Raw genomic sequence first — 13,723 nt, 5'->3', positions numbered from 1 at the left:
TTTTTTTTTTACTCCGATTTTATTCCGAAATCATAAAAAAAAAGGAATATTCATTCCGATACCAAAAAATTTTTATCAAATAAACCTGTACATCCCATACAATAACATGTAATACCGGTATGTTATAATTATTATCTTCCGATGAAAAATAAAAAAAAAGTAACTATCTAAATATGGATATATTTAAAAAAACGACTTTTTTTTTCACATGAATATATTATTTTTCGTTTTTAGGATAAAAAAAAAAAATCAAGTATTACCGATTATACCGATTACCCGCGAAAAAAAAAGAACCAATTAAAAATGATTTCTGTTAAAAGTTTCATACTTTCATCGTTTTTCATTCGATTAATTAATTTTTCACACGACAAAATATATATATAAATTTGGATAATACTTTCCTTAAACAATTTGTTTACACGATTTCTTAAAATCAAGTTTTTTTATTTTTGTAATACCAAAATAAAGTTTCAATAAACATTCTAATTATTGAAATGGGGGTTATAGCCTTATAAAGTATGTTATTAACAGATATTATGGAGATATTATGGAGATATTATGGAGATCGGTCGAAATCCGATATCCCCAAATTATTATACCCCGCAGTCGTAAATCGGAAAATAATGAAATAATAAATAATAAATCGGAAATAATAAATTCGGAAATAATTAAATCGGAATTACATAAATAATAGATTATAAAATTATAAATCGGAAATAATAAATCGTGAATCATAAATTGTAATAAATTGTTAATAATATAGTATTTTATTGATTTCTATTAAATTTAATAATGTAATAATGTATAATTATTGTACAAGTTTTTATCATCGCTCATAAAGTTCACCATTTTTTTTTTCTTATAAAAACCTTAAATTGTTCCTAAAGTTTTCTTTTACAAAATCACTTCCTTTAATTCCAGCACCTTGAGTCGTTCCTAAAGTTCATTCTTTTACAAAAGTCACTTCCTTTAAAGAATCGCTCCTAAAGTTCACTTTAATTTCAACACCTTGAATCGCTCCTATAGTTCATCACTTCCTTAAAATCCCCCCCCTTTACAAAGTACCTTCAATCGCTCCTTTAATTGTCGCAACAACAAGATAAGTATCTAATCCAAGAATAATAAAGCTAACTATACTAGCAAGTATAATTATTACCATAGTATTACGGAATATTACGTATGGACTTGATTCCTTTTGTTCTATAGTTATTCTAGTATCATCATCATCATCATCATTTTTATTATTATTATTTTCTTCAACTCTTAAATCATCATCATTTGTTTCAACTTTTTTAAATGCATCTCTTACATTAACTTTCATACATTTTTTACTACTAGTAAAATAAACTAAAGGTATAACAGCGAAAGGAAGTTGAATACTTAAAGCAACTTGACTAGCAACCAATGTATCATTTAAACCATTTTCACCACTAACTATAGCTATAATCATAGCTGGTACAATAGCAAACATACGAGTTAAAAGTCTTCTTACCCAAGCACGAATTTTCCAACCCATAAAACCTTCCATAACAATTTGTCCTGCTATAGTAGCTGTTAAAGTAGAACTTTGACCTGCTATTAATAAAGCTAAAGCAAAAATTGTACCAGCAGGAGTTCCAAGATATCTTGTTAATAAAGCATGAGCATCAAATAATGTTGCAACATTTTCTTGAGAATTTTTATAATAAAAATTTGATGCCGCTACTATTAAAATTGATGAATTAACAAATAAAGCAAAAGTTAAAGCTACAGAAGAATCTATTACTGAAAGATTCATTAATTTTGTTATAATTGATTTAAAGGTTTTTATATCTGTTCCAATATCTTGTCCTATTTTATGATTATTATTTTCTAATTCTTGATCTTTTCTTACTTTGACTAAATGTGAATGTAAATATAAATTATGTGGCATAACTGTAGCACCTATAATTCCTATAGCTATATATAATTGTTCAGCATTTGTAAAAATTCCTGGACTAGGTAAATAACCTTTTAAAACATCAGTAGAATTAGGTTGAGAATAAACCAATTCTAAAAGAAAACATATTCCAACAGCTCCTACTAATAACATTACAAGAGATTCCAATATTCGAGATGCTTTCATACTATTATCACGATAAACAAATAATATGATCATGACGTCTAAAGCTGTAATTGCAACTCCCCAAGGTAAAGGTAAATTAAATAACATTTTAAGAGCGATTGCACTTCCAATAACTTCTGCTAAATCTGTAGCAATGATTGCGCATTCACATAATGCGTAAAGAAAATAATTTAGATATTTAGGGAAAAAATGTTTGCAAGCTTGAGCCAAATCTATTAAAAAAAAAAAAATTTTAATAATTTCATCATTTAAACCGGAATCAAAACTGGACATATAATTTAACTTACCCATTCCTGTAACGACACCCAATTTAATCGACAAACTTTGTAATAACATGGCAAACAAATTAGAACAAAAGATGATGAATAAAAGGGAATAACCAAATCGTGAACCGCCTTAATCAAAAAAAGTATTAATGTAAAAAAAAAAAGAATATATATATAAAACGAATATTGGTAAAAAAGAAGAAAAAATACCGGTAAGGTCAGTTGCCCAATTACCAGGGTCAAGATAACCGACCGCAATAACTAAAAATCATCAATATTATTAATATTATCAAATCCTTAACCAACTTTTCCTTTAAAAAATAACTTTTTTAACTTACCATAACCTGGACCCACAAATCCTAAAAATTTTTTAAAATTTGCTAAAAATGTGGATAATTTATCTTTAACGTTTTGATTCTTTTTAACTTTAACATTATCTTTAGTCGCTACATCGAATTTTTCATCTTTTACAGATCCAAGATTTCTTGTAGGGTCGTTAAGAGAATTATTAGATATATTTGAATTGAAATCATATTCTTGTAATTGAGATACAACCAAACTATCTTTTGTCGGATAATTCATGATTGTAAAAAATATTTCTATTTCCCTTTTTGTGGTAGATCCATAAATTTGAGGCCGAATGTTCCCTATTTAAATAAATTTGAGTAAAATATAATTAAGGAAATTCTACTGGATTGATCGTTCTAATTTACCTCGAAAGGAAAGGGCAAAAGTTAATTGTACTTTAAAAACGGAATAACTCGGACGCAATTTACCAAAATGGAACTCGTGGAGATTGTTACACGCTTTATGATCAATTAACGGAAAATTACGGAGAATTTACCATAAAATGATGCCTCATTCCGACGTAATTTTAATATTGGGGGAATTTTCCCATGTTCTAGACGAAAAAAATTTAACGCCCCAACAAAACAAACTAATCATTCTCTACATTGTTTACTTTTGATTCATTATTTTGTGACACTTGTGACACAAAAAAGTAATATCATAGGTTTATACGAACCTTTAAAATTAAAGATTAACTGATAAGGTACACATAACAATAGGGTTAAATAGGGTTGAAGAAAATTTTCACACGCAAATAAATTACATAAAAAGTGAGGTAAAGAAGATAATGTAATTTTACAATCAAAATTCGCTACGATAGAAAGTTCCTTGAAGAATTCCTAGATTAACTACCCCAACCTTAAATTTTTTTATTTTTTGGAGCGAATAAAGATAACAAGAATATCTCGTTCTAGCTCTTAACTACAAGATAATTATATTTAAGGGCATGATATTCTGAATTTATTTGAATTTATTTTTGAATTTCTTTCAGCATATTTCAGCATAAAAATTGTGAGAATAAAAAAACTGTGAGAATAAAAAAAAAACTTGCAGTGATTACATATTTAAAAAATGAAAACTGTTATAAAATTTATCCATTTTATTTCATAGTTATTGTATGTAATACAAACCGTAATAACTTATAAAATATTACGTCACTAATATTAGCATTATATGACGATGTTTTTTTTAAAATAAAAAAAAATTGTTTTGCTAATGATCTTTTTATTATAAACAAAAAAACACTTTAATTCTAAAGACATAAACATTGATCATTTTGAATTAAAAATTTTTTACTTTCAATTAAACCATTTTAAAATTTTTTTATTCCAACGTAAATGTTTACGTTTCATCCGTTATTATTTCGTGTAACAATCAACCTTACCTACAATTGGGCTAATATTGGGTGAATGCAGGACAGTTTTTGGGCTTCCTACGAATTAAAAATTAAAATTATACGATTAACATACGGTCAAATCATTTATCCGCAAAAAAATAAAAAAATTGGAAAGAATTTTGTGAATTTGGTTATAAAATTTATAAAATCATTTTTGGAAATACCCAACCCATTGAAAATAATTATATTATTGTACAAATATACAAATTATTTTTCCATTGTGTAATATAAATCGGAATAGTAGAAATTCCACTCGAAATAAGGCAATCAAAAAGAAAAGGTTTTTAATTTTAATTTACATATATTATTATGTTTAATGTTAAACAATGGCGCAATAACAAATTGATTAACCCGTTATTCGAATATTAGAATCTTGGACTTTTTAATGATGATCTTTTTTGATATATATGTATAATATATATATATTATTGTCATTTTTTTTTTGCTGCCTTAAATGTAATTTGATAATAATCATTACACAGACTTAGCCCAAATTTTTATTAGAAGAAAAAATATTATTATAAAAATCTAGATTTTTCTGCGGATTATAAAGGGACATGTTTCCTTATTGTTCTTTGAAGTTCATGATCCAAAGGGATCGACATATGTAATTTGCCGCCACTTTTTTTCTGTAATGCCCGTATGCCCATCTTTAGCCCTCACGTAATAAAAAATTAAATGTCTTATGTAAAAAAATTTCGGATATTTATTAAATTTATCATTTTTTGAAAATATTTATTATTATTATTATTTTTATTCATTCATTGTTTTTTTTTTTAAAAAAAAAAACCTTCTTTTTTATTTCATTTTTTCTTTATTTTTCTTTAAATTATTACTAATCAGCTTACCATTTAAATTTGCGCAAATCGGGAAAAATGATTATAATAATTTGATTATCAATTGTCTAACGTGTAAAAATTTAGCACCGATGATTTAAGGTTTTTGTGTACGTGATTCAATTATTTCGGAAAATGAGGATAAAGAAAACTCCCACACAATATTTCATTTTTTTACTTTAAATAAAGGAAAGTCGAATAATATTAATGGAAACGTTTTCCCGTTCCCACATGGCTTTAATATTTTTTTTTTTTTTGATATATATATTATATTATCTCTCATAACAACAATAAAAGCACGTTATATTCAAGGTTTTATTAAAATACGTGAAAATCATTATTTTATTTACCATTAAAAGCCGCAAAAAAAAAAAAAACATTTGATTTTGATTCGTTATTTATAACTTTAAAAAAAAAATTTGCTTGATTCTCTTTGGTTCATTATATTCATTATCTCAAAATTATAATTTATTCTTGTTTTTGCTTGAAAAATAAAAATATAAATAATATAAATAAATAAGTATATACATATATTTATTTATATATTTTTAGAACAGATAAGAAATATATTATGATTTTAAAGTATTATTGAGATCTCTTATCAGGAATTTTGTGATTGTGATCGAGCAATACAATCAATTTTTTTTATTGTTTTGTTTGTTAGGAATATCTTATTGAACGTGACCTCACAAGACCTCACTCGAGATACGTTGTCTACTTGTCTTACTTTATTTGGATTTTAAAAAAGTTACTCACGAAAATGTGACAAAATCCAAAAAAATAAGTGAATAAAAAAATTTTTCTTATAAAAGACCCTTGTAATCCCCCAAGTATCTTATTAACAATTTTTTTTTTTTAAAAAAAAATAATAATAAATAATAATAATAATAAAAAATGGGTCTAATAAATACAAAAGAAGACTACGCCTCTTCACAAATTTCTAATGAAAAACCATTCCAATTTCCTATTTTTAAAGAAAATGAAAATGATGATTCAAATACTGAAACATCAGTTTTAATTAATGACCTTTTAAATGAAGCAGGACGTAAAATGAGATCTTATGAATATGATCGGGCTGAAGAAATTTTAAAATTGGCTACCGAATTTGGTTCTCCGTATTCCGCAGCAAAGTTGGGTTATATTAATCTTCGAGGTTTAAACTCCTCTCAAATTCCGAATTACGCGTTATCAGCAGCTTATTATTTCATTGCATTAAAATTTATTATTACTATTCCAAATGCAGAATGGAATGTAAATCTTATTCTTGAAATTATTGAAGATTTGACTCAATTATATCGTTTTCATTTTAATTATAAACGTGATTTACTCATTTGGAAACATGGAATTAAAGTGATGAAATTTATTGACAACAATTTAAGAGATCTTACTTTAATGAGTAAAGAAATTCAAAAGATTAAAGCTTTAAGGATTCATATCGCTTTTTGTATTGCTTTAACAGCTGAAATTGAGGGTAAAATTACTGGTGATTATAAGGAAGCAGTAAATTGTTATCATAAATGTGAAAAAGTTGGTCCATGTGAATTGAAAGTTGCCGATAAATTGGTTAAAAAGGCGCATACCAAATTCCGTTTGTTAGAACCACGTGTACCTCGTGTACAGCCAATTTGTACGTCTTGTAAATTTGAAGCAAAAGATTTAAAAAGTATATGGAATTTATTAGTTTGTTCAAAATGTCAAGTTGTAGCTTGTTGTAGTAGAGAATGTTTAAAAAATCATTTAAAATTACATTAGTAAAAAAAGAAGAAGAAAAAGAAAAAAAGAAAAAAAAATTGTAATTTTCCAAATTATGAAAAAAAACTGTTTTTTTCAACATATTTTGTGTAATATATTTTCGCATTCAACTTTAACGTTTTACAAAATAATAATAATAATAAATATTGTGCATTCACACACTTTTTTTTTTTACTTAATATGTTTTTAATTGTCTCACAATTACAATTGTTGGGTAGTAGGTCATTATAATTTATTATAATAACTGTTAATGGAATTTTTTGGGTTCCACAAAATAAATTTAATTGAGCATTGAGGCTGATCAATGAAATTTCCAAAAGTAGCATTTGATTTCGGTAAAAAAATAAAAAGGTTACATACCGGATCTTTTTATATATATAAAAAGAAAGATGATAAATTAGCATTTGCGCAATACGGTCAAGTTGAATTACATGATAATGTTACAAAATATTCTTTATTAATATATTAATTTTTTTTTTTTTTGAAAATCATGTGCAGATGTGCTTCTAAATCTATAACCGACAGATAATCTGATAAAAATTAAAATTTCTATGAAATTGTACGACATCATCTTTTTTTAAGCCCCTAAAAAAAAAAGAAAAAAAAAATTTTTTTTCTTTTCTTTCTTCATCGATATTTCGATACCTCATCATAAAAATGTCACCATCATCATCGTCGTCATCAATAACATCATCATCATCATCAACAATTAAATCATCATCATCATTACCTTATCTATGTTTACGAGAAATATTCGAATTCGCATTACAAAGTAAATCAGGATTACTTTTCTCATGTATTTTAGTTTGTAAATTTTGGAATGAATTGGCAATTCCAATTTTATGGAGGGATCCATTTTATAATCTTCATAATCATAAAAAAATAACACATCTTTTAGATGTTTATCTTTTTAATTTTACTTTAAAAGAATTAAAAAATTCAAATTTACCAACAAAATTAATTGAAGATTATAATAATAAAAAAAGTTCAAAATATAATTATGCGGAATTTTTACGTAGATTAAATCTTACACAAATTCGAACTGCGACATCATTTTGGATAAAAAATAAAAAATATAAAGATATTTATAAAGATATTATTAATCCAAAAGATTGTCAAATATTTCAATCATTTTGTAATCATTTTATTAAACATTCTAAAAATATTAAATATATAGAATTTGAACCTGAATATAATTCTTTATTTGATTTTAATTTATTTGAATTACCAGGAGCTGAAATTAGTCTTACTAATTTAAGTAAATTTTCATGTTATGGGGAACCTTATAATATAAATTTATATGAAAGTGCATCAAAAATTTCAACAAAAATTCAAGATTTAAAAATCATATTATTTTATGGATGTCCAATTAATCCTTCAACTTTAATTAATATATCAAATTTTATAAGATCACAACATCAAATTAAAGAATTCTTTATAGATAATAGAATTGGATGTGATTGTTGTACACATGATCTTTCTTTAGCATTAGATTTAACAATAATTTTTAAATCTTTAAATACTCAAATATCAACTTTATCACGTATAAATTTTATTTCAATAGATTTTCATAATAAATTTCCTTTTGATCAATTATCAAAATGTGAAAATCTTTTAGAATTAAATATTAAAGGATGTTGGAATTTTGGAGATATTAATTTAATAGATTTAAATTATAATTATAATAATTCATCATTTAAGAATTTATCAGATTTACAAATTATTAAAAGTTCAATACCTGAAATATTAATAAAAATTTTATTAATACAATCAGGAAAATCATTAAAAAATTTAAAATTTGAACAAACTTATTTAGAAGAAATATTTACAGAAATTCTTATTTATTGTATAGAAAATAATCCAAATTTAGTAAATGTTTTAATTTATATAGATTCTAAAGAAATTCAATATTTACCAAAATTTTTAAGATCTTCAACAAAACTTAATAAACTTGAAATTTGGGATAAAAGTATGAGAAGAAAAGAAATGGAATTACTTGAAATTATTAATTTAGATGATGAATTATTTTCTGATATAGGAGAATCTTTACCTATTAAGTTAAAAGATTTAACCATTAATATGAAATGGAATTTTAGTATTAAATCTTTTGAAAATTTTATAAAAAATTGTAAAGCTCCATTAGATATATTAAGTTTTGAATTTTGTGAATGTTTTGATAATGATTATTTTGATATTCTTATAAAGAATTTAAAAAGATCATTAAAAAAATTAAATATTAGATATTGTAAAGCAAAATTAAATTCAGAAATTCGTAAGAAAAATGAATATTTAATTCAACAAATTGATTCATGACTGGGAATTGGTTGGGAATTGAGGATCGGGGATCGGGGATCGGGGATTGAAGATTGAGGAGGCATACTGTAGAGAGTGATTAGCATTATCTGTTATTAGTATTGGTGCTTATTAGTATTATTAACAAAATAAAAAATTATTATTATTATTATTATTAGCATTATTGTGTTAATAAACTTAATAAATTTTTTTATTAATTTCATTAATGTGTAATATAAATTGCAGAAGATTACCGTTCTGATGTGCGAGAAATAATATTATTAAGCGTTGTATATTGTTGTATATTATTTAAACTAATTTTTTGCTCATCACCGATAATTAAATTACTAAATTAAAACAATATTAAAAAAAAGTTGATTTATTAAAATATATATTATAATACGAAAAGTATAATGATATATATTTATTTTTATTAAAATTTATACTTATAATACGAAAAATACTAAAAGTATATTAAAATTTATATTATAATGAATAAATTTATTATTTATATATTTGTAATCAGTTTAATTTAATTTATATTTTTTATACATAAGATATAATATTTTTATTTTTAACATACCGACGGAACATCAATAATCTACTAAACTAGCCTAACGCTATTTGTATCCAGACCTCACGTGTAATATCCTGTTGTAAAATGTTTGTCGGCGAAATGGTCTCGGGAATGCGTTCCTATTTAAGTAAAGGTCTAAAAGGACATAATTCCGGTAAAAGTTCCGGTAGTTCCGCCGGTTCCGGCAGTTCCGGACCTTGATTACAAATGCAACATTATAAATATGGTTGCATTAAAATCTTTTTTTTTTTTTTTTTGTTTAAAAAAAAACAGACTTTTTAAAACAATAACATAAACCTTTATATATAAAAATTTCATTTTTTAAAATGTGCTTTGTAAGTTTTTTTTAAATTTTTATTCGCATTTTATTGTTTTATTATTTATTATTTTTGTTTTATCTTTTTAATTTATAGGCTGTAACTTGTCAAACCTGTAATAAACAAACTTGGCAGGGATGTGGAAAACATGTTGAGTCAGGTAATTTTCATTTGCTACAAGCCATTAATGGATTTGAAATAATTTTTTAATTTATTCGAATTTCGAATTTGAATAATTTGAATATAGTTATGAGTAAAATACCAGTTGAGGATCGTTGCACCTGTAAAAGAGATGACAATAAAAAACCAGGTACACCAATTGTAACTATAATGATTGGATTATTATTTATATATTGGTGGTTAAATTGGTAACAAAAAATTTCTTATTTGGAAAATTTTAGAAACTGAAAAAAAAACCGAACCTAAAAAGGTGAATAAATAATTATATATATTATTTATTTCCCTCAGAAAATAATTGTTATTATATTTTATTATTATAAAATGATTTCTTTGTTCATCATAATTATGTAATTTATAATAATCATTATTAATAAAATTTTTAAGAAAATATTAAGGTTATAAGCACCATACATAATTGGAATTCTTCATATACAAAAACAATTAATAAAATTTTTGTTTCATAAAGAAAAAATAAAAATAATAATAATATTTCTTTGATATAATAGGTAAGTTCTTTCGAGGTTATAATTAGAAATCATCAAAAAATTTGGTGAAACTATTTATTGAAATGAAACAAATAATCATTATTTTGTTCGAGAACGAAAGATCATATAACAAAGAAAATTTGTTATTATAATTTTTTTGATTTTTTGAAATGATTTGTCATAAGGAATTAATTCCGTATCATTAAAAGTATTATGAAGGAAAGATTCTCCCTATGACGGATAAATTCCCTATGACGAAAATAAGGAAACGTTCGAACGAAACAATATGGATTATATTAAATTATTTAGGAAATGTATTGATTATTAAACGAACTTCTGGATGCGGTTGATGCGGTTGTTTTCTTTTCAGATTACGGAAATTTCCGCTGACTTGGCATGTCACAACTTATTTTGTGATACGGCACGCTTGACATGCTGTTCAATATATTTCGACTTTATGGAAATTTGTATTACCTTAAGTAAATAATGAATTTCTCAAAAAGAAGATAAGACAATAAATTTTTATTCTTTGTGGAAAGATACGATTGACGTAAGATCGCTTTCGACGTCATTCCCAGTAACCACTTTAAACTATGTTTTGATTTGATTATCTGAATTTAAATTTAAAGAAATGTAACAGTAAAACACAAATAAAAATTCAAAAAAAGAAACCTTGTATTTTAATGACAGAACGTACGATTTTGTAACAAAAAAAAAAAATTATATATATATAAATACATGTATTAATAATAAAGTTTAATATACTTTTTTTGACTCTTTTTAAAATATTTCCTTTAGACTTCATGGTTCATTCGATCTATTTAAATTCTTTTTCTGTAATACTTAATGTCGATTATTCTTTGAATGAGCTACTCATTTCTTTCCCCTTTTTTCTTTTTATTTATAATATATATACACACCAATAATATTTTTTCTTAAAAAGGACGAATAACGATACATATTAAAATATTATTTGTTCGTAATGAATCACTCATATATTTTATTGTTGATTCTTTCATTATTAGTAAATAAATGTTATTCAATTTTAAAATTATATGATAATTTTAATAATGAATTGGCCACTTTTTATAATGTTGATTTTCCAAAAATTGACAATGCAAGTTATTCAGAAATAAGAGGAAAGTTATTTATCGCTTCTTTTGATAATGTTGATAATCCATGTAAAATTTCTGTAATACCGAGTAATGTTGATGTCTTATTCGTCCCGTTTCTACAAGCATTAAACCTAGGATGTAAAAGTTACGAAAATATTTTATTAAGGTATTAATATAAAATTTTATTAATGTTTTTTTCACGCGTTTTCTTTTTAATTTATTTAATTTATTTTTAGTAATTCTTGGGCAAAATCCCAAAATTCCACGGATTTGTCGGATCATGATATAAATATGTATAAATCTGTTGCAACTAATCCAAAACTTATTCCACGAAATCCAATTATCAAATTATCAAATACTTTATTGTCTACATCTATTATTTCAAATCCAAAACAAGTTATCATAGAAACTGACAAAGATTGTAAAGGATTTGGGCTTATCTTTGAAATTCTCAGAGAATTTGGAGTGAAATTTAATGAATTTACGGTTAAAATTAAAAATCATATCAAAAAAGTTTCCAAAAAAATTGAAGATAAAGTTAAAGAATTTATTATTAATCAGAAAAGAGATGTAACGAGTTATACACCAAAGATAATAATTTTTCCTTCCTCTCATAATGGAATTCCCGGTATAAGAGAACAATATAATGGGAATATTAATATTCTTAAAACCTCAACTCTAAGTCTAACATTATTAAGTAATGAAGATAGTGATAAATTAATTGAAATTGCAAATGAAATTACCTATGTAGAAATAACAACAGATCAAGGTCCATGGATAACATTTTTGAAAGGTCAACCTTGGAAAACCTTTTCAATTATATTGGGCGTATTTTATTTATTGTTTGCTATGCTTATGATGTTCTTATTTCCAAGAACATATATGAATTTGGGTTGTGCTTTGCTTAATCCAAAATTTTGGGTTTATCCAGGGTTAGGAATTACTTGTGCATGTAAATATTATAGTTTTTTTTTCATTGGCTTGTGCGACCCATAACTTCACTCTTGTTAACATCTCTCCTCTCTGGCTCTCTCCTATAGGTTCATTCGTAATTCTTGAAATAGATCCTGGTGATATTGAACAAGATAAAATTTCAATATTTACAAGAGAAATTTTATGTGACATAAAAAGTTTTTTTCTTACAATATCATACACAATATTACACATTTCATGGTGAGCAGTACTTGATCATTATTTAAATTTATTAAAATTTCTAATCCTTTAATCCTTATTAAATTTAATAGGAAAACTGTATCCAAAAAGATATGTATAGAAAAACGATATTATTCATTTCCTATCATTCACACTATCTATAAGATTATTCAACCAATATCAGCTTTAACATTTATAGTATGTTTCATATTACGTGCAGTTTATGAAAGCAAATCAAAGTTAATGACAATAAATTTATTGAGAATTGCGTATATTATGGAATCAATTGCTTTAGGATTAATTGGATTAGGATTATTTTTGTTTGGAACTTTTATAATTTTGGCATTGAAGAGATTACAAAGAACTGAAAGAAATAATTATTTAAAGGTAATTTTCTAATAATAATGTTTCTTAAATTTTGTAAATTTTTTTTAATTTTTGGTTTAATTTTTTTTTAGATCCTATTTATAACATTACTCCTGGTAATCTCGATCGTCTTTTATATCGGAAGTAAATATTTTACATTTTTGGTACTTACAGTTGAAAATTTTAAATTAGATCAGGTTAGTAATTTCACATAAATAAAATATTCTTTTTAATTTTTTTTTAATTTTTTTTAATTAATAATTTATCCTTTTTAATAGATTTCGAATAATGTTATGATAGTATTTTGTTGTTTAACAATGATTTTTGTTCTCGAAGATAAACTTATTGGACATTACTTACCATCGAACAGAGATGATATTTTAAATCCTCCTAATTTAATTGCTTTAACTTTAATAACATCATCAGATGTACCTTCCCAACCTCCTCCACAATCACCAGTAACTGATACAACTTTAGTAGCCAATAGTGATGAAGTCATCACGAATGTTTAAAACATATTATGTAATTAGTTATTAT

At 24.4% G+C, this 13,723-nt stretch overlaps 4 protein-coding genes across 4 annotated transcripts; 3 read left to right on the top strand and 1 right to left on the bottom strand.

The window, feature by feature from the left end:
* Window positions 1–411: 411 nt before the first annotated feature.
* Window positions 412–2,994, bottom strand: OCT59_017352 (uncharacterized protein). The gene is made up of 4 exons (XM_025316725.2): window positions 2,709–2,994; window positions 2,581–2,631; window positions 2,392–2,499; window positions 412–2,316 (listed from the first exon to the last, which is right to left on the bottom strand). The coding sequence occupies exons 1-4, from the start codon at window positions 2,950–2,952 to the stop codon at window positions 1,055–1,057; spliced, it is 1,665 nt and encodes a 554-aa protein (XP_025179937.1). The 5' UTR covers window positions 2,953–2,994; the 3' UTR covers window positions 412–1,054.
* Window positions 2,995–5,799: 2,805 nt separating this feature from the next.
* OCT59_017351 (uncharacterized protein) lies at window positions 5,800–7,009 on the top strand. The gene has a single exon (XM_025316726.2). The coding sequence runs from the start codon at window positions 5,845–5,847 to the stop codon at window positions 6,700–6,702; it is 858 nt and encodes a 285-aa protein (XP_025179938.1). The 5' UTR covers window positions 5,800–5,844; the 3' UTR covers window positions 6,703–7,009.
* A 350-nt stretch (window positions 7,010–7,359) lies between these two features.
* Window positions 7,360–9,015, top strand: OCT59_017350 (uncharacterized protein; the record flags this gene model as incomplete). Its single annotated transcript, XM_025331937.2, has 1 exon — window positions 7,360–9,015. One exon carries the CDS (start codon window positions 7,360–7,362, stop codon window positions 9,013–9,015), a length of 1,656 nt encoding a protein of 551 aa, XP_025179939.1.
* A 2,520-nt stretch (window positions 9,016–11,535) lies between these two features.
* Window positions 11,536–13,698, top strand: OCT59_017349 (uncharacterized protein; the record flags this gene model as incomplete). Its single annotated transcript, XM_025316728.2, has 6 exons — window positions 11,536–11,834; window positions 11,905–12,620; window positions 12,709–12,841; window positions 12,913–13,207; window positions 13,279–13,383; window positions 13,465–13,698. 6 exons carry the CDS (start codon window positions 11,536–11,538, stop codon window positions 13,696–13,698), a joined length of 1,782 nt encoding a protein of 593 aa, XP_025179941.2.
* Between the last annotated feature and the right edge of the window lie 25 nt (window positions 13,699–13,723).

This window comes from Rhizophagus irregularis, chromosome 26 (assembly GCF_026210795.1).
Source record: "Rhizophagus irregularis chromosome 26, complete sequence".
NCBI classification, from domain to species: domain Eukaryota; kingdom Fungi; phylum Glomeromycota; class Glomeromycetes; order Glomerales; family Glomeraceae; genus Rhizophagus; species Rhizophagus irregularis.
This window is presented reverse-complemented; position numbering and strand designations above follow the sequence as displayed.

Coding starts and splice junctions, on each gene's coding strand:
- OCT59_017352 (XM_025316725.2), bottom strand. CDS start 2,952: ATGAATTATCCGACAAAAGATAGTTTGGTTGTATCTCAATTACAAGAA. Junction 2,632..2,708: donor ATTTGTGGGTCCAGGTTATG/GTAAGTTAAAAA, acceptor GATGATTTTTAG/TTATTGCGGTCGGTTATCTT. Junction 2,500..2,580: donor TTGGGCAACTGACCTTACCG/GTATTTTTTCTT, acceptor TTTTTGATTAAG/GCGGTTCACGATTTGGTTAT.
- OCT59_017351 (XM_025316726.2), top strand. CDS start 5,845: ATGGGTCTAATAAATACAAAAGAAGACTACGCCTCTTCACAAATTTCT.